Source organism: Mustela lutreola, chromosome 2 (assembly GCF_030435805.1).
Source record: "Mustela lutreola isolate mMusLut2 chromosome 2, mMusLut2.pri, whole genome shotgun sequence".
In the NCBI taxonomy this organism is placed as follows: domain Eukaryota; kingdom Metazoa; phylum Chordata; class Mammalia; order Carnivora; family Mustelidae; genus Mustela; species Mustela lutreola.
The window spans coordinates 94,865,150-94,885,165 of NC_081291.1; the positions used below are offsets into that span (position 1 = coordinate 94,865,150).

The following is a 20,016-nucleotide window of genomic DNA, read 5'->3' on the forward strand; positions in this document are numbered from 1 at the left end:
TAAATAAATCTTTTTTTAAAAATAAATAAATAAATCCTCCATTAAGGGGGATGCCTGGGTGGCTCAGTCAGTTAAGCATCTGCCTTCGGCTCAGGTCTTGATCGATCCCCATATCTGGCTCACTATTCAGTAGAGAGCCTGCTTCTCCCTCTACCCCTACACCCCCACCCACACGTGTGTGTGCTCGCTCTCTCTCTCTCTCTCAAATAAATAAATACAACCTGTAACAAATAAAAATAAAAAATAAATTATCCATCAGGCAGATTACTTATCTCTGTTCTGTTTAGATCTCTGGCCATGGCCTCATATTGTTCTTTCATTTGCAATAAATTCTTCTTTCTTGGAATTTTGTCTATGTCTATGCCATTTTCTGTGTGATAGAAGTTATGTCTCCTACTACTGAAAGTAATGACCGTATGAAGAAGAGGTCATGTAGTGCCTAAGGCCTAGTGCTTCAAGGAGTACCTCTGGTGTGTACTGCGTGCACTCTGCTATTGTGTTTTGGCTGCTCTATTCTTCAGGAGAGTTACATGCAAAGACTATCCTTGCCTGCTGTGGGCAGTGTTAGGTCCCTGGCCCGAATGTGGTGAGTTTTAATGTGTATGCTATGGTCTGCTTATGAAATGAGACCTGACACTAACTCCACCAGAGCTAAGGTTCTGTAGAACTAACTCTTTGGCTGGGAAATGTAGTATGAAGAGGGGTTTGTGCTGGTCTTCTAGGGGAGAGGCCTGCCACTCTGGGTCTGAAATAAGCTTGACTGAGAAGGACAGTCCCACCAGAGCACAGGGGAATGGGGCTTGGTGTAAGCAAGTTAGGCAGCCAGTATTGGCACTTTGCTGCCTCCTGCAGGTGGCTCTGTGTTTATGCTGAGGTGCAGGGGAGGGAAATGACGCTGACCAGCTCCCTTGTTCCTGAAGAGGTATGTCTCTGAACACTGACTCCCAGGGATACTCTCTGAGGGGAACAAACGAATAATCTCCCCATTGTGTGCCCAGACATTCTTCACATCACTGCTTCCACACTACCTGGCCCCATGTTGTTTGCCTGCCTTCTCTCTAGGAGCAAGAAAGAGGAGCAAGACCCTCTGAGCTCTTTCCTAGCCAAGCCCACTGACCTTTAAAATTAAAAAATATTTAAGCCCTGATGGTTGCAAAGACTCAAAAATTCAATCCCTCCCTTTTCCCAAGCCAGTGACTTTGGGGAAACACTCTCCTTTGCATTCCCCTGTGTATACCTTTCTCTCTCTCTCTTATCCTCAACCACAGCTCCCTCCCCTTTGCAGTACCTACAATCCATTTCTCCCCTAGACTACATCTCCACACTTCCTATCTTCTTTGTTGAGGCCTCTTCTCTCCCTTTAGTTGGAGAGTTTATTCTTTCAGTCTTCAGGCCAATTTCTGGAGTATTTAGGATGATGTGATAGTTATCTAGTTGTGTTTCTGGGATGAAAGGAGCCTTGGTCCTCCTACTCTGTCACCATCTTCTGCTCCTCAAATATGAATGAGAGGAATATTTTTATTTTTATTTTTATTTTTTTAAGATTTTATTTATTTATTTGACAGACAGATCACAAGTAGGCTGAGAGGCAGGCAGAGAGAGAGAAAGAGGGAAGCAGGCTCCCTGCTGAGCAGAGAGCCCGATGCAGGGCTCAATCCCAGGACCCGAGCCGAAGGCAGAGGCTTAACCCACTGAGCCACTCAGGCACCCGAGAGGAATATTTTTAAATTAAATTTGAAAATGTCTATTCTCAAGGAGCTTCCAGGCTAATGGAAAGAGGTGAGAGGTACACAATGACAAGAATATGTCTGATGTATTATTAGTTAGCCTGGCATTCATGGTTAAGATGCTTAGAACCAGGAAAGGGGTACACTGAGAGAGGCTATCCCAAAGTGGTGAATCTTTAAGAGGATATTAAATAATATAGAAGGAATATTTGGATAAGACACTCAAAATAATGGGTAATATATGAGTAATACATAGGAATGACAAGAGGGGAGATCATCCTCCTCTTCTTCATCAGCACTGATTATATACTGTATGTTGCAGATATGGTTCCCAGAAAGCAGACTACGAATCTGCATGTAGGACGTTTTTTGGAAGTGTTCCCAGAATCAACACTTTCAGTAGAGTAAAAGAAGCAGGACTGGGCAGGGGAAGAAATTGGCCTGTGATGCAGTCACACCAAAGGCCTCAGCCAACCCTATAGGGAACTCCAGAGCTGGAGTGGCCCTTTACAGTTCTCCCAAACTGAGGCAAGGAGATCAATCCATTTATCCACAGGAACCAGTCATTGAATCCAAGCTTTTTAGGAATGGGGTATAACCTTGAGCAAGGCAGCTCTCTTCAGCTGAGAGCAATTCCTGAAGAAGAACTCAGCTATGTGACATCAACTGCCAATGCTCCTACCATCTATAGAATAAGAACCTCCTTGTTGGGAGTGGAAAGAGGAATCTAGATGTCAGGCTACATTGTCCTCTTAGTGCAAAATCTAAAAAACCAATGAGAGAATATGATGGTGAATGAAAAGTACCAGACAGAATCCCAACATAGCCAGATTACCTGGGAAATTGATACAAGGTCATACAACTAGTGTGTGAATTTATACCTAGTTCTAGTATTTGTTTTCTTCCCATATTTCTCCAGGAAATAGAAGAGAGAGGTGGAGGAGAAAACTTAAGCACTCTTTATTATAAAGTGACCTATTTCTGGGTCTGTAGGATTTAAAACAGTGTGTTCTAGATTCTAGAAGGTATTTGCATCACATTTGGGTAGAGGGACATCACTTACCTATGTGCTTTAATACCTAAGTTGTGGGAGCTGTGGTTAAAGTAAGGGGAGAAGAACTAACCAAATTTGGGGTAAGGAACTACCTCCCCTCCTCCCCATGCTTAGGAGATAAGGGCAGCTACCTTTTGCGAACGAGGAGGGTATCTGCAAAAGACAACATTCTGAAGCTGGGCTGTGGTGGTGGTCCCTGTACCACCACAGGCTTGGTCTGGGATGAGAATCTTTCAGCAATGTGCTTCAGTTTCTACCCTAATCTTATTTTCTTGGGTTCAAGTCAGAGGCAGGATTTAAACTATGCTATGTGTTCATCTTAGCTTCCCCATTGAATGTGTGACCTTGAATAAATCTTTTAACCTCTCTGAATCTTGGTTTTAGGGAATGAGACCCACCTCTTATAAAATATGAGTATCAAATGGGTTTATAGGAATAAAAATCCTTGAAAACATAATTAGATACTTAATAAATGTATGTTCTGATTCTGAACATTAGTACAGTGTAAAATATAAAGTGCTAAAGTGTTTTCTACTCATGTATAAGTTCTGAAAAAAATCCTTTTCAGAATTTGCCAGAATTTTCTCTGCAAATATGCATTTTAGTACCCATGATGGGGAATGAGGTAATAGCAGCCATCACATGATGGAGATGATCATGGGAGACAGGATGCCAGTTTGGGAAACACAAAGTCACAGTCAGCTTAGCCCTCAATAAATGTTTGTTGAATATATGAATGAAGAAATAAATGAATGGTGGAATGGTAGTAAGGGGATTCAGATTCCTCCTCTTCCAGGAAGACTTCCTGGGTTCCTCTGGCTTTCATGGGTTCCCTGCCAAGCTACTGCACATGAAATCTGTTACATCCCACATTGTTTTGAATTACAGACCATCTTGCATTGTTCCCTCCTTGTTCTGTGTGTGTTGTTCTTGTCTCCTTAGTTTGACATGGATAAGAAAAAATTTTATTAGTTTTTCCTCCAGAAAGCTACCTCCAAGTCCATATTGAATTATTTGGGTACCTATACCCATGGATTTATACTCCAAAGAAGAATATTAAAGAAGTGGAGGGTGGGCACTTTGTAATCACGTGGATTCAGATTTGTTCTTTTCCCCTCATAGGGTTTTATAATGAATGAATAAGATAATATGTAAAAATCACCTAGTAGAGTACCTAGCACATAGGAGGTACTCAATAAGTAGAAATTTAGAATTAGTGAATAGATATCAGTATCAATATTGGGGCGAAAGAAAGATGAATAGGGAGGAGAGCTTTAACCCCCAAGCATGCACAGCCTGGAGGGCTGACTTTTAGAATTCAATTGTGGAAATCTAGCTCATGCCCAAAACCTAAATTATACCTTGGAGTGTGGGCATCCTGCCTTGAAATGGGAAATTGGGCAATTTCACAAGGATGCACAGCTGTGTTGCTTGAGCCGTTTTGTTCCAGGCAAACTGGAACAGGCAGTGAACCTTTGGCAACTGATGAGAGCTATACCAGACAGTCTGCGCCCAGCCCCATCAGGGAACCAGGCGAGAATACCAAGCAGCTTTGCACAGTGCTCATGGAAAAGCCGCGGGGGCTCAGGAGCCTGCAAGCTGGTCTGCCAAAGAGAACAGACACCCTTCTTTGACGTCACCCTCTCCACTCAGCCCACCTCCCTGCTCCCAGACTTGCCACTGTCCCTGCTAGCCTCTTTTTCTCCTCTCAGTAAGCAATAAGCTCTTCTGTGAGGAGTGGGTGCTGAGAGATAATGCTTCAGACTTGTCAGCAAGTGTAGGAGGATGTTAGGTCAAAAGCCCCAGTGCTCTTTTTTTTTAAATTTTTTTTATTAACATATAATGTATTATTTGTTTCAAGGGTACAGGTCTGTGATTCATCAGTCTTACACCGTTTGCAATGGTCACCATAGCACATAACTTCCCCAATGTCCGTCACCCAGCCATCCCCCTCTACTCCAGCAACCCTCAGTTTGTTTCCTGAGATTAAGAGTCTCTGTGGTTTATCTCCCTCTCTGGTTTCATCTTGTTTCATTTTTCCCACCCTTCCCCTATGATCCTCTGTCTTGTGTCTCAAATTCCTCATATCAGTGAGATCTTGTGATAATTGTCTTTCTCTGATTAACTTATTTCACTTAGCATAATACCCTCTAGTTCCATCCATGTTGTTGCAAATGGCAAGATTTCAATTTTTTGATGGCTGCATAATATTCTGTGCTCTTTTTAGGTAGGTAATTAGGCCAGGACTTTGTGCCTTTTCTTCTCCTTTTTGCTTTTGAGAATTTGAAGCTGACGGTAGACAGATACTGGTGAGCTTAGGTTCTAGGAGTATCCAAAGTATTCCTCAGGAATCCTGAAGATCCTCTTTTGATTGCTGAGTAGCCCACCGGACCAGACCCCAAGCTGTGGGACTTTAGGCCCTGTGGGAATCATTTTATTGGGATTATAGGAACCAAGCATTTTATTGGGATTCTAGGAACCAAGCATTTGGAGATTCCGTGGGCTTCACAGGGCTGCCCACTGTGTCCTCAACAGTAAGTTCTCCTGTTTGTCCTGCTTCCTTACCGTTCTCATCAAAACCTGCCGAGAACATACACCTTCAACTAGGAAGCCAACGCTGAGACATATCTCTGTAAAGCCCAGATCCTGGCATACACTTTCACACACTTTGAAAAGAAATATAAAGCTGATTTGCTTTTGTAAGTCAAAATTTACAAATGAATGGGAAACATTCAATGATGGACACAGATGTGGAAGAGGATTGATCTTAAGAGAATCTGTAGGAGGTAGGGTCCATCTCAGCCTTCTCTTGCCTCACCCTGTCTTATGCAATGTTGTGTTCATTTGAACTAGTTAATGTTAATCACCAAAGTAAGCAAAGTAAAAATGAGATAAATACACAGATGCACACACTCACATACATCATACTGCTACGACATGGGACTCACATTATTTACTGCTTTCTATTGTTGACATTGTCTTCAAAGAAATAAACATCTATAATTTTGTTGTTAACATTCAGTTGCAAATAACTTAAATATATGGAGTTAAGTATTAATTTATTCCCCTATTCAGAAAACATTGTTGTGTACCTTGTATGAGTCAGATCGTGAACTAAGTTCTAGGTCTCCAGATGTTCAGGAAGGTCATGGCCTCAGGAAGTGTAGGAGAGACTAAAATATCAGTTGCCTATCTATTTATTGCCAGTACTTTGTGGGGCCCTGTACCTCTAAGTCTCCTATCCCACCTCTGAAAGCACCCTGAACTGAAGTTAGGCATTATCATTCTTATTGTATAGCTGAGGAAAACAACGCTAACTAATTTGCCTGAAGTCACACAAGTTGGAAGTTACAGAGCCAGAATTGTTCCTAAATACCACTGCCCAACCCCAGGTTCATACCTTCCCCCCACACTCCTGAATGAAGGGCTCTGTGGGGAGACAAGCCTCAATATGAATGGGAACAGAGTGTCCTGGCAGCACTGGGCTGGGAGCCATCATTTCTGACCAGGAATATTGAAGGACCTTGATCTTGTCAAGACAAGGTGACAGTCAAGCTGGGTTTTTAGAGATTGATACACTATCACCTAGCAGGAAAGGAGTATGGACAGATATTTTGAATGAGGATGGAGGTATCCATATCCAACACCTTATATAGCTCCCAAGGTTAAATGGCAGGGCAATGTAGCCCTGTAGTGATGATAAATAAGCTTTGATTTTCATGCAGCCTGCTTCCCAGGTCAAGAAAGTTGTGACTGTTTTTATCGCATGAATGACATTTACCCTAAACCCTCAGTTGGATTTTAAACAGGTTTAACACTATGTGTTCAAGCTGTTGGTTTTTCTGACCATTTCGCCTTCAACTTCTATACTTTGTTTCTAAATGCAAATATTTTAAAAGCTGAGAATCAGAGGGAATATAGGAAGATGTGGCAATAATCATGGATTTTTTTTCCCCTTTTCTCTTTCTCTAAATAGGCTCCACAACATATCAGTAGCTAGGTTAGATCAGAATCTACCCACCAAGTTAAGAAAGATCCGAGGAGCCAGAAGCCACTATTAGGGCAGAGTGGGACTCAGACTTTCCCTCCACCCACTGTCCTATCTGCATGCCCTCATCTGTGGACACATGATCTTATACCAAGTTGCTAGGAAAGTTGCCTGCAAACATCCCCTCAGTTAAATCCCCCTCCAAAACCCACTAGGAACTTTTTAAAAAAAAATTTTTTTTAATTTTAGAATAGCTTTAAATTTATAGAAAAGTTGCAAGAGAGAATTCCTATATACCCCACATTCAGTTTTCTGTAATATTTTATATTACTATAGTACATTTGTCACAATTAATGAAATGGTACATTATTATTAACTGAAGTCCATATTTTATTCAGATTTTCTTCATTTTCCCCTAATGTCCTTTTTCTGTTTCAGGATCCTATCTAGGATACCACATCACATTTAGTGGTCATGTCTCCTTAGGCAACTTTTGGCTGTGATACTTTATGAGACTTTCCTTGTTTTTGGTGACTTTGATAGTTTTGAGAAGTATTGGTCAGATACTTCATAGACTATCCCTTAATTTGGATTTTTCATTTGTTTTTCTTATCATTAGCCTGGGTTTATGGGGGAAGGAAAACTACAGAGGTAAAGTGCCATCTTCAAATCAAGGTCATATACGGTCACCATGACTTTATCTCTGTTAATGTTGACCTTGATCACCTGGCTGAGGTAGTGTTGGTCAGGTTCTCCACTATAAAGCATGGAATATAATTTTTTTATTAGCATTTTCCTTTTAGTTTTGGGAGAGTACAAGCAGAACTGCATTTGTGTTCTTTCCCATGACGTCAACAAGATATTCCCTGAATATTAATGATCATGTTATCTTATTAGAAGCTGAGTTGAGGGGTGCCTGGGTGGCTCAGTGGATTAAAGCCTCTGCCTTCAGCTCAGGTCATGATCCCAGGGTCCTGGGATCAAGCCCCACGTCAGGCTCTCTGCTCAGCAGGGAGCCTGCTTTCCTTCCTTTCTCTGCCTGCCTCTCTGCCTACTTGTGATCTCTGTCTGTCAAATAAATAAGTAATATCTTAAAAAAAAAAAAAAAAAGAAGAAGAAGAAGAAGCTATACCCACCTTTTATGACCTGGCCTCAGAACTCATGTGGCTTCACGTCAGCCACAGTCACAGCCCCATCCAGATTCAAGGGAAGAGAACATAGACCTCACTTCTCCAAAAGGAGTACCAAGTCCCATTTAGGAAGAGTAAGTCAGTTGGGATGTATTGTGATTATTTTTGGAAAATACAAACTGTCACAGTTGACTGTTAAGTAATTTAGGTTTCTTAGCCTTCAGCGAATACTTGTTGTAGCCACTGTGCTGCACTAGATATGGAGTTATATCATTGAGCCAGATGCAGTCTCTACCCCTCGACAGCTTAGAGTTCAGACACTCAAACAATTAAGACATTTGCCATTTCCATTCAGAGACTTGGAGGCTGGAATAGGTTAGATGTAGAGGTTACAGCCACCAGGAGGGACCTCTAACAAGGTCTTCAATACCAAGGAGGAATTCTACGTGGAAAATATTTGTCCTAAGAGGAGCTGAATGCATAAGGCAGAAATCTACAGCTGAAGACAAAAGGCAACGCAGTTGCCCTAAGTCTTGCTATCTTTGGGGAGAGTTTTTTTTTTTTTTAAGATTTATTTAGGGGTGCCTCATGGCTCAGTGGGTTAAGCCTCTTGCCTTCAGCTCGAGTCATGATCTCAGGGTCCTGGGATTGAGCCCTGCATCGGGCTCCCTGCTCAGCGGGGAGCCTGCTTCCTCATTTCTCTATGCCTGTCTCTCTGCCTGCTTGTGGTCTCTCCCTTTCTGTCAAATAAATAAATAAAATCTTTTAAAAAGTTGTATTTATGTATTTGATGGAAAGAAAGAGAGAGAGCATACAAGCAGGGCGAGCAGCAGGCAGGGGAAAGGGAAAAGCAGGCTCCCCGTGGACCCAAGGAGCCCAATGCAGGGCTGCATCCTAGAACCCTGAGATCATGACGTGAGCCAAAGGCAGTTGCTTAACTGACTGAGCCACTGAGGTGCCCCACAAGTTTTATTTTTTAATTGTGGTCATCACGGTTGTTGTTGTTATTGTTTTGTCATTGCCTGTCTTCATGCTGCTTCATTCTTCTGTTCCTATAGGACATTTTCCTGAATCAAAAATCTCTCAGTCCCTAAGGTCTCAAGCAGCCAGGATCAGAGAACCTGGGTTTAAATCCTTGTACTTTCACATGGTAGCTGTTTTGACCTTAGACAAATGACTTGATTATATAGTTAGCATGGATATAATAGGAGGGCCCAGACTGCAAATGGGGTGTTCTTGCCTATTTCCTGCTCCTAAGAGAGAATCTGTGCTGTGTATGCGTGTGTGTGTGTGTGTGTGTGTGTGCGCGCGCGCGCGCGCGTTCACATGTGTTTGTAGTGTTTTTGTTAGGAAACTGTGCTCTGGGAGCACCTGGGTGGCTCAGTCAATTAAGTGTCTGCCTTTGGGTCAGGTCATGGTCTCAGGGTCCTGGGATTGAGTCCTACATTATACTCCTTGCCCCTCTGCCCGCTGTTCCCCCTGCTTCTGCTCTCTCTGTCAAATAAATAGATAGATAGATAGATAGATAGATAAATAAATAAATAAAATCCTTAAAAACAAAAACAAAAACCAACTTCCCAGAGCAGCACAAGGCAAGTCATGCCAGCTGGAGACCACAGGTGTGATTGCCTAGAAGGAGAATAAAAGCAAAGATCTGCACCCTAAACTCCCTGGTTTCATAAAGAAGCCAAGGTCACAAGCATACGTTATCTCATAAAAGCATTTGTCCAGCACACCCTGAAGGCAATGATGCATATTTATTTCTGAGGGAAACCATGCTGTGAGAGATGAGGAATTCATGTTTTATCTTTAAAATAAAAGGGAACATTGAAGTTCAGAGGATGGAACACAGTAGAATACCAGGACCAGTGATATAAAGAGAGCACTGTAGGTTTGGAGCATTAGTAGGATTGGAGGGGCGGTGAGTTGGCCTGGGTCACTCATAGTCCTAACCCTGTATAGCTGTGTAGCCCAGGGTAAGTTTTTCAGTTTGTTGGGCCTCAGCCTTCTCATCTATAAAGTGAAGGAGCTGGATACCAAAGAATCCTAATATCCCATCCAACTGAAAGGTAATAATTTTGAAATTAGAAAAGCCCATTTCCTGGCAAGATGGTATGTTCCTGCCCATGTTGAGAACAGACTCTCTGATGGTCAGACTTCATATGTTGTGAATACTCTTTCCTTATATTTTTAAAACACTGGATGCAGAAGCTAAATTCCTAAGTGTTCCAGTTATTTGTTGCTATAAAACAAACTACCCCAAAACAGTGGCTTAATCATTTACTTTGTTCCCAAATGTTAGGATTGACTGAGCTCAGTGAGGTGACTCTCCCTTGGTATCTCGTGTGTGGTTGCAATCCAACAGTGGCTGGAATGAGGCTGCTTCACTGTTGTGTCTGATGCCTGGCTGGGGTTAGAATAGCCAAGGCTCCTTAGGCCTTTGTCTCCCTCTCCAAGTGGTCCCTCCACTCAGTCTCTCCATGTGGTGGCCTAAAGGCCACTGGACTTCTTATATGGGGCCAAAGACACACAAGAGAAACCTGCAGAAGCAGTATTAGCTTTTCTGTCCTGGCCTTGGAAGTCATGTGATGTTACTTCTGCCCCATTATATTCCTCACAGAATTCACAAAGGCCTACCTCAGGTCAAGGGGAAGGAAAAAGACCCACCTCTTGGTGGGAGGGGTGTCCTTGAATTTACGGACAGTGGCTGAGCTGCCATCTTGCTTGGGGCTTGATGATGGGGGGATGGCTCAAAAGACTACTCAATCTCCTGATTTTGTGATTCTATCATAAGGTTTGAAGACAATGGGGGAAATATCTAGTAGAAATCTAGTTTAATGGGGGAGGAAAGCTCTACATAGAAGATAAATACATTTTTTAAGATTTTATTTATTTATTTGACAGAGACACAGCAAGAGAGGGAACACAAGTAGGGGGAGTGGGAGATGGAGAAGGAGGCTTCCTACTGAGCAGGGAGCCTGATGCGGGGCTCAATCCCAGAACCTTGGAATCATGACCTGAGCCAAAGGCAGATGCTTAACAACTGACCCACCCAGGAGCCCCAAAGATAAAGCCATTTTAAATTACAAAGAAAATGATGGGGTGCCCAGGTGGCTCAGTCAGTTAAGCACCCAACTTTTTTTTTTTTTTTTTTAAGATTTTATTGATTTGAGATAGAATGAGAGCAAGAGAGAGTACCAGCGGGCGGGGGGGGGGGGGGGGCAGCGGGAGAAGCAGGCTCTCCTCTGAGCAGGGAACTCGAAGTGGGGCCTGATCCCAGGATGCTGGGATCATGACTGAGCTAAAGGCAGATGCTTAACTGACTGAGCCACCCAGGTGTGCCCCAGTTAAGCATCCAACTCTTGATCTCAGTCCAGGTTTTGATTTCAGGGTCATGAATTCAAGCCCTGTGTTGGGCTCCACACTGGGCATGGAGCCTACTTAGAAAATATTTTTTAAAAATAAAATAACAGGGGCACCTGGGTGGCTCAGTGGATTAAAGCCTCTGCCTTTGGCTCGGGTCATGATTCCAGGGTCCTGGGAACGAGCCCCACATCAGGCTCCCTGCTCGGCAGGGAGTCTGCTTCCCTTCCTCTGTCTGCCTCTCTGCCTACTTGTGATCTCTGTTTGTCAAATAAATAAGTAAAATCTTTTAAAAATAAATAAATAAATAAAATAACAAAATTACAAGGAAAATGAGATAGAATTGTTTATAAGTGTAAGGGAAATCTATATATGTAATAAATATGTCGTGTGTGTGTGTGTATAAGCAATTTTAAGACAAAAATTTAAAAATTTCCTACTCTTCTACATAAAGAGCAGAGACTTAAAACAAGAATTTCCAGGCCTTTTATTTTAGCACTACAAGTTTCCTGTTACTTACAAGATAAAGTTAATTGATCATCTTATTAAAAGAACACCACATGTGTCATATAGAGCCCTGAAAGAAAACAGGTAAGAGGGAAGAAAAGTCAAAAGACCAATAATAGAAAATCAGTACTCAAAGGATTGTGGATCATTGCTTTTGACTATGCATAGCAGCCTGGCAGGTGGGGGTAGGGGGTGAGTGAAAATGTTTTAAGAGTGTAGACTCTGTTGTTTTATTTTGTTTTGTTTTGTTTTGTTTTGTTTTGTATTAAGGAGGCTCCACGTCCAGTGTGGAGCCCAGTGCAGGGCTTGAATTCACAACCTTGAGATCAAGAGTAAGATGCTTAACCAACTGAGCCACCCAAGTGCCCCTAAGAGTGTAGACTCTGAAGCCAAGGTGCCAAGTCAAATCGTGGCTCACCATACCCTACCTGTGTGAAAGGAGACAGGTTCCTGTATCTCTCCATGCTGCTTTTCCTCGATTGCAATAATGAGTTACTGATAGTACCTATCTCATCAGGGTATTCTGGGAATCAAATATATCAGGACAGGCTTAGCCCTTCAAGCAGTGCATGGCATATAGGAATTACCTCATACATTAAATTAGCCATTTCTCCCTTCACCAGCTCCCTCCTTGCCTTTGCCAGATGCAAGTATCGTGCCCAATATGCACTATGGGCAGCCAACCAAATCAACAGGAGGAGGAGGACCTTTCCTTTCCTTGGGCCCTGGGATCATGTACACATTGGAATTTTAGGGAGGAGGAGGCCTTCCTGCAACATCTGGACACCCATCAGTCTGTGGGTTTCCACACCCTACGCTTGTCCATTTTCCAAGATGCTTTAAAATTCAGTTCCACATTTAAAGCATGTCAAGCTAAATTTTAGTTTTAGTCTCTCTCACATATTTGGCATTAGAGCCTCCAGAGGCTATTATGCAAATCTATGCAAATTATATGCAAAGAGGCGATAGTCCCAGATTGTGGGGAGAAGAGTAGCAGGCCAACACAAAGGGACTTGAATGAAAATTTGCATTTGTTAGGGGAAGCCCAGGTTGAAGGCCTTGCAGAGTTATTGTGACAGTATGTGCCCTTTCATTCAGTTATTAACCTTTTATGCCAAAGAGGAGAGGTAAAGTCATGTCTGATTTCCTTAGTGAAAATGACAGTGGAGGTTGAAGGAGGTGTTTGTGCTGTGCAGCATCATAGCAATTTTTATAATACAAATAAAAAGTTGCTTTGAAATAGTGGATGTGGTCCAGGCTGTGCCCCCAACCTGCTGTGTGTTTTTGGACAAGTCACTTTGCTCCTTCCATTGCCCCCTGTGTGAAATGAGGGAATTTGATTAAGTTATCTCTAGGGCCCCTTTTACTGTGACAGCTAAACGTCATTCTCCAAATGAAAATTCTTGGCACCCAGATGGCAATACCCATTCATTGTACCAAACAAAGGTTTACTCTAAAGTCTAAAGAAGAAGGACTGAGAGGTAATTTAACAGTCTTCCTAGAAAGAAAAATAACCTCAAGGAATTAATTTTTTAAAGGGAGAAGGGGACAACAAAGGCAAATATTTATTTACACAGTAAGTCTTAAAGCAAGAACGATTATAGTCATATATTTCCCAGCTAGGAGGATTTTAGCCCCTGGAATGCTCCTGGTGAGAAAGTCAAGAGCATTTCTTTCCCTAGTATTTTACAGACTATGATGTGTTAACCCTTCTACCTCTAGAGTGCTGCAAAAGCTCTTCCGGAGGCCAGGGTGGCTCCTCTCCCACCTGTCACTCAGATCTTTCAGGGTCTGTAAGCTTTGCACTGCCCTTAGTGCTGCTGCCAAAAGATTTCCATGTCCTTGGTCTCTGGTCTCTGATTTTCTCTCACATATCTGATGTTCTAGCCCAGGAAGCCAAGGGCCTTTAATTTTAACTCCAGCTGTTGCAGCAGCCAGCAGCTGGGCACAGGTGTACCCTGACAGCCCCTTGCCTGGGGCTTCTCTGCCTAAGCCACACTGGCCATGGGCCTCATGCAGAAGAAAGGAATACAGAGGAAGGAGCACCAGTGAAGTAGCCCTGAGCCAGTGGAGATGGGAGTGATGTAGGAAGTGCTGGGGTTTGGAGCCAACAGCCAAGAAAGAATTCTTGAGACATCTTTGATGTAAAAGGTGATTTTATTAAAGCACGGGGACAGGACCCATGGGCAGAAAGAGCTGCACTGGGGTTGTGATGGGTGACTCATTATATACTTTCAAGTTGAGAGGGGATCAGGGACAGCACAACCTCCAAGGTATTTTGGAAACAAGGTTTCCAAGATCCTAAGGGGGCTAGCCAGTGTTTAGGGAAAGGTTGTTTATTACTATTTAGAAAAAACTCAATCATGAGACCCTTCAGATGTGTATCAGTGGGCCACATGCTTGAAGGATGATTGCTAACATGTATCTTGGTGGATAGAGAAAAAGTTTCCAAAGGAATTTTTATATGTTAAAGAAGACTTACAGGATCTTGGGGGATTGGGATAAGATTGCCTCTTGCCTTTAGCAAAATATTAACATCAAGGCAGCTGAGTTCCTAGAGAAATGTCACTGCCTGTTTCAAGGATTTGTCAATGGGCTGTAAGCAGTAAGGAAATTTAATTTTTCTTGTGCCTTTGTTTCCCACATCAAGAACTGCTGGGTAAGCGAATGCTCCTCTCACATAGAAAGTTTGAGGTGCAGTCTACTCAGCCCCTCAGAGATCCCCAGCAAATACGAGTATCATATTTGATCAACTCATAACCTGCCCTCAGATTGATTTTCTCTGTTTGACTCATCTCAGACCGCCATGGTCGTCCCCTCAAATCACTTCCCAAAATATACTACCTGAACACAACTCTGCCTTTCCTTTTTCTGAGGGATCTCTAATGTAAGACATCTGTCTTAGCTCAGGCTGGCATAACAAAGTACCACAGGCTGGGCATACTTAAACAACAGAAAGTTATTTTCCCACAGTTCTGGAGGCTAGAAGACCAAGATCGAGTTACTGATAGGACTGGCTTCTGATGAGACCTCTCCCTTTGACTTGAAGATGACCACCTTATCACCGTGTCCTTAGGTGGCCTTTCCTCTGTGTCCAAGCATCTCTGGTATCATTCTGGGTCTTCATCTCCTCTTCTTATAAAGACACCTGTCAGATTAGATTAGGGACCACCCTAAAGGCCTCATTTGACTTAATAACCTCTTTAAAGGCCCTATTACCAAACACAGTGACATTCTGAGGTACTAGAGGTTAGAGCTTCAACAAATGAATTTGGGGGACACACAGTGCAATCTTTAACATTTATACTGAACTAAGGGACTCATGAGCAAAACATAGGCTTGTAAGAGAATGTCCCTCAAAACATCAGAGGTTAAGACTTCCAGCCCTAAGAACAGATTGTCCCTGTGGTATCTGGCTGTAAGAGAGGGGTTGGAATAACCCTGAACCAGTCAGAGCATTGCAGCACAGCAACTTCCTCCTCCTACATTATCAGTGATGGCTGACCAGGAAAAGCATGCATTTTAGATACAGCTCGGTTATATATATACCACAACTATGATGGGACTTTAAACACATTCGTTAATCTACCTGAGATCTCAATTTCCTACCCCATTGAGTGATTGTGAGGATTAAAAAGTATGAAAGACTGGGCCAAAGCAGATGCTCAGAAAACAGTTTTTAAGATTGACTTGAATAAGCAGAGCTTACTGTTAATATATGGTTTAGATCACCAAAGAAAGTTTAGGAAAAAATAGTTTACTTAGGACAAATTGTTGGTCCTAGAGACTGTGTGTGCTACCATCTGTTCAATCTTTTGTCCCATGGCCTTCTTCCACCCACTAATTTAGAAATGGAAGGCGAGGTGAGCTGGTCCACCCTCAGACTCTACCCCACACCCAAGATAGAGGTGGCTTCACTAGTAATCCTGGGCCTGTTTCAAAGGCATGCCAGATGATCTCCCCTTCTTTGTTTCTGAAAGCTCACCAGGGCTGCTGCCTTCCCCCTCATCAGCAGCTTTGCTGATCATCCCAGATACATGGAAATCACTGCCAGGATCCCTGCTTTGGCCATTCAGTGCTTGAATCTAGTGGGAGAGGGAGGTTCCCAGATAGTTACCAAATAGAGACAGATCTCTACCATTGTCTAGGTGGCTAGCAGAGCTGAAGGAAGGACATGACAGTAACCAGGAAGGACTTCATAAGAAAATGGGGGAATTCACAGGTCAGAATTAGGCCTTAGAAGTCGATCAGGCCACCCATCAGCTGTTGAGACCAGTTCTTCCCACCCCATGTATTGTACCAGGGTGGCCAGTTTTCCAGTTTATAATCTGAACAGATCCTATGTCTCACATTTGTATGAGATGTATTATTTGTAAAGTTTGACACATGCTATTATGATTAATAAATCCACATATATTTAGAAGTATTTTTAAATTTATACGTTTTTGTTCCTGTGCATTTTCTCAATGAACCAAAAGCATACACACTGATCATCATGAGAAATTCATAATTTTCTTTTAATGCTCAAAAGAGGTCCTCCTACTCAAAAGGCTGGGAATCACCAGTGATTTTCCACAGAGAGTTCAGCCACATGAGCGCCACAGGGAAAGCAGTTAACATTAATGACAACCATAAAACCAGCTGGTGGTCTTGGAGTGCATCTTCTCTTCCAGCTCTCTGCTAAGTGCTATGTGAGCACCAGATCTGGTCACCCACTGGACTGCTGTCCCCTTCTGCCTATCATTGACCTATGCACTGAGATTTCTCTGTCTTGTTTTAGGATTGTTTGTGGATTGGTTTGAGCTCACTCAGAGCCAGAGACTGCTTTGTCCATTTTGTGTCCTCCGATGTCAAGGAGAGGATAGAGACCCTCCTTACTTGCCCAGTGAATGGGACTGAATAAACAGATATCTGACAATTTGTGCCTTTGTCCAGTCCATAAATGGAATATTCAGAAAAGGCGTAAGAGTTGGTCAGCTCTGCCCACAGAAGCCTTCCACATTTGACTCAGGCTGGCTTACACAAAGCTGCCAGCCTCCCTCTGATCAACCTGGCCTTGACCACTCCCTGGCTGCAGAGGGGCAGCAGGCATTCAGAGGCCATAATCCTTCCCACACCCAGCCCAGCCTGTTCTGAGAAGCTGCTCTTGGGGGTCAGGGTGGCAGTGTGGACCTCCGGAATGCTCCCAATGTTCCCTTTGGCTCCCAGAGCACCACAGCTTCATGCGTAAGGAAGGTCCAGGCTCTGAGCAACTCCCCAGGTATTTCACCTCTTCTCTCTGTCTTCTTCTCAAGGCTTCCTCCTGATCTTGGCACTGACCGAAGCACTGGTATTTGCCACCCAGGAACCATCTCCGAGAGAATCTCTTCAGGTCCTCCCCTCAGGCACCACCCCAGACACCATGGTGACAGCAACCCTCAGCTCTACCAGACATTCTTCCATGGCAACTGCCCCCACTTCTGTGGGCTCACTGACCCCCCATCCCAATGGATCCTCCTCACAGGCTGCAGCTCCCATGGCAATGACAACGCCCCATCCAGATGGACGCCCTCCTACAAACGCTGTCTCCACCATCATGATGACAGCAACCACCCCACATTCTGAAGGCCCCCTAACCACAGGGCCCCTTCCTGCTGCCATGGCAACCACATCCTCCCACTCAGAGGGCCATCCCCAGGGGGAAGCTATGGCCACCATCCTGCTAACAAAGCCAACAGAAGCCACCAGCCGTCCCACCACAGCACCTACCCGGGCTACCACACGCAGACCTCCCAGGCCCCCAGGCTCTTCCCGAAAGGGGACCAGCAGTTCATCACGCTCTGTCCTGCCTGCACCCAGTGGCCACTCTGGGAAGAAGGAAGGCCAGCGGGGACGAAATCAGAGCTCCACACATCTGGGGCAGAAGCGGCCCTTGGGGAAAATCTTTCAGATCTACAAAGGCAACTTTACAGGGTCTATAGAACCTGACCTGTCCACCCTCACTCCCAGGAACCCACTCTGGGGTTATTCTTCCTTGCCACAACCCCAGACAGTGGCCACAACCATGGCGCCCAGCAGGACCTCGTGGGCACCACCCACCACCCCCCTGGTGCCTGCAGAGGACAAACCAGGCCTTAGCAGAGCAGACCAGGGGGGTGGTTCCACCTTCACCAGCCAAGGAGGGGAGCCGGACACCACAGTAGCCTCAGGTGCCCCTGCCAGTCCACAACCTGCCCCAGTGCCTTCTCAGCACCCCCGCGGTGACCCACAGGATGGCCCCAGCCACAGTGACTCCTGGCTTACTGTCACCCCCGGCATCAACAGACCTCCATCTACCAGCTCTGGGGTCTTCACAGCCACCGCGGGGCCCACCCAGGCTGCCTTCAACGTCAGTGTCTCAGCCCCTTCCAAGGGGACCCCTCAGGGAACATCTTCAACCTCGCAGGCCCCAGCCCACCCCACCAGGGGCTCAGAAAGCACTGTTTCCCAAGCCAAGGAGGAGGCTACAACCACCCCCACAACGACCAACAGGGTACCCAGTCCTCTCTCCACAGTGGTGTCCACAGCCACAGGAAACTTCCTCAACCGCCTAGTCCCTGCTGGGACCTGGAAGCCTGGAACAGCAGGGAATATATCCCATGTGGCTGAAGGAGACAAACCCCAGCACAGAGCCACCATCTGCCTGAGCAAGATGGACATCGCCTGGGTGATCTTGGCCATCAGCGTGCCCATCTCCTCCTGCTGTAAGTGCCTCACCCTCTCCTTACTCCTCCCCTTTTCCCTCCTCTCCCTCTATCACATCAATGTGTCTGTTCCCAGAGAGCCTTGCGCCAGAGCTGGGAAGTCCCTACCAAACAGGCGGCTAAACTTCCCAGAATTGTAGGAAACTAGGTGGCAGGACACAAATCATGGCTTATCCCTACCCCTGGTCCTGGTCCTTAGCCAGGACATGGATCAGATGCCCACTCGTCATAAAAAGAGAGCTCCCGGGAGTGGGGGAGAACATTCCAAGTAGTCCAATCAAGCTCTGAATTGTGCAGAAAGAAACACCAAGCTAGAGAGGTGCCATGGCTCACCCAAGAGCCCGAAGTTAAGTGAGGGATAGGCCTGGGATAGAGGGTCACCAACTTCCTGCCCAGTGCTCTTGTCATGACACCATCCTGCCACACTCACCCTCAAGGGCAGTCTGCTAATGGCTGTAGTGACATGGTACCAAGACACCATAGGGGAACACTGGCACTTCTAAACATACAACCTGCAAGTAGTAGAGCCCTATCTTCCTCTCCCACTTCACATCCATCTTTCTGCCTATCTTTCCTCCTTTCCCTTATCTCTTCTCCTCCTGCTCTTTCTTTCTCCAAAAAAGGAGAGGAGGCTTTGATCTTGCAGGAATTTCTATTAGCCTTAGCAAAAGCAGCAGTTCCTATAGCTAAATTGAGAGCCTGAGAGTTACACATGAATTTAGCTATTTTCTCCCTCTTCCACAGTTTTATTTGTTCATGGATGGTGTGAGCTGGATGCAGTGTGGACTGCATTGCTTCCACTGGTGCTGGTAGAGAAGGGCTCTCCCAGGCCACCAGCAATTCTGTGCTGCTACCTGTCACTCCTTTAATGAGAATTTGAGAGATCCTTCCCCCTAACCTTGCCACAAAGTACCTGATTTAATCACTCAGAATATTGGGACTTCTTTTATGTCTTCCCCATGTACTTGATCTTAGATTCTTAGAGTTTCTCTGATAAATTCACATGAATCCTCACTAATTTTAGCTTCCCCCACCCCTCCATGGTTATTGGCCTCCTTCTGAACCCTTCCAGGGGTGAGAAACCCCTTGTGCTTCTCAGTTATTGGACAGCCATTCTCCTTTGACTCCCTCAGGTTGTTACCCAGCTCTCCTGGAAGCCTGACATCTGTCTCTTTGTAATTTTCACTCTGTGGTCCTAAACCATGCCCTCTGAAACCATACAAAATCAGTCTGCTACCAATTCCTGAAACATTTGAAATGGTGCTCAAAAACAGCTTTTCCTTTTCTAAGCCGCTCATCCCAATTCCTTCACATCTCACATTGCCCTGGCCTTACCCCATCATCTGCTGCTCCGAATGACCACAAGTTTAGCCCTGCTCTCCCAGTAGGGAACACAGTGTTCCACATGGCCAGCCATGACAGAGGAGAGCAGGTGGTGTTTCCTTTGTTCTGGACACTTCAGTCACACTCAGAAAGCCAACACTGATATCAGCTCTGTCCGTTATACTGTCACATCACACCTTGG

General features: G+C 44.6%; 1 protein-coding gene across 6 annotated transcripts in view; it reads left to right on the forward strand.

Annotated features, from left to right (window-relative positions):
- The window catches only part of TMEM108 (transmembrane protein 108), a 384,720-nt gene that overhangs the window by 350,926 nt on the left and 13,778 nt on the right, over positions 1 to 20,016 (forward strand). For all 6 annotated transcript variants that reach the window (XM_059162623.1, XM_059162626.1, XM_059162624.1 and 3 more), the window contains one exon: positions 17,064 to 18,491. In XM_059162623.1, the coding sequence (XP_059018606.1) occupies positions 17,064 to 18,491 (1,428 nt within the window). The remainder of the gene's footprint in view (positions 1 to 17,063; positions 18,492 to 20,016) is intronic.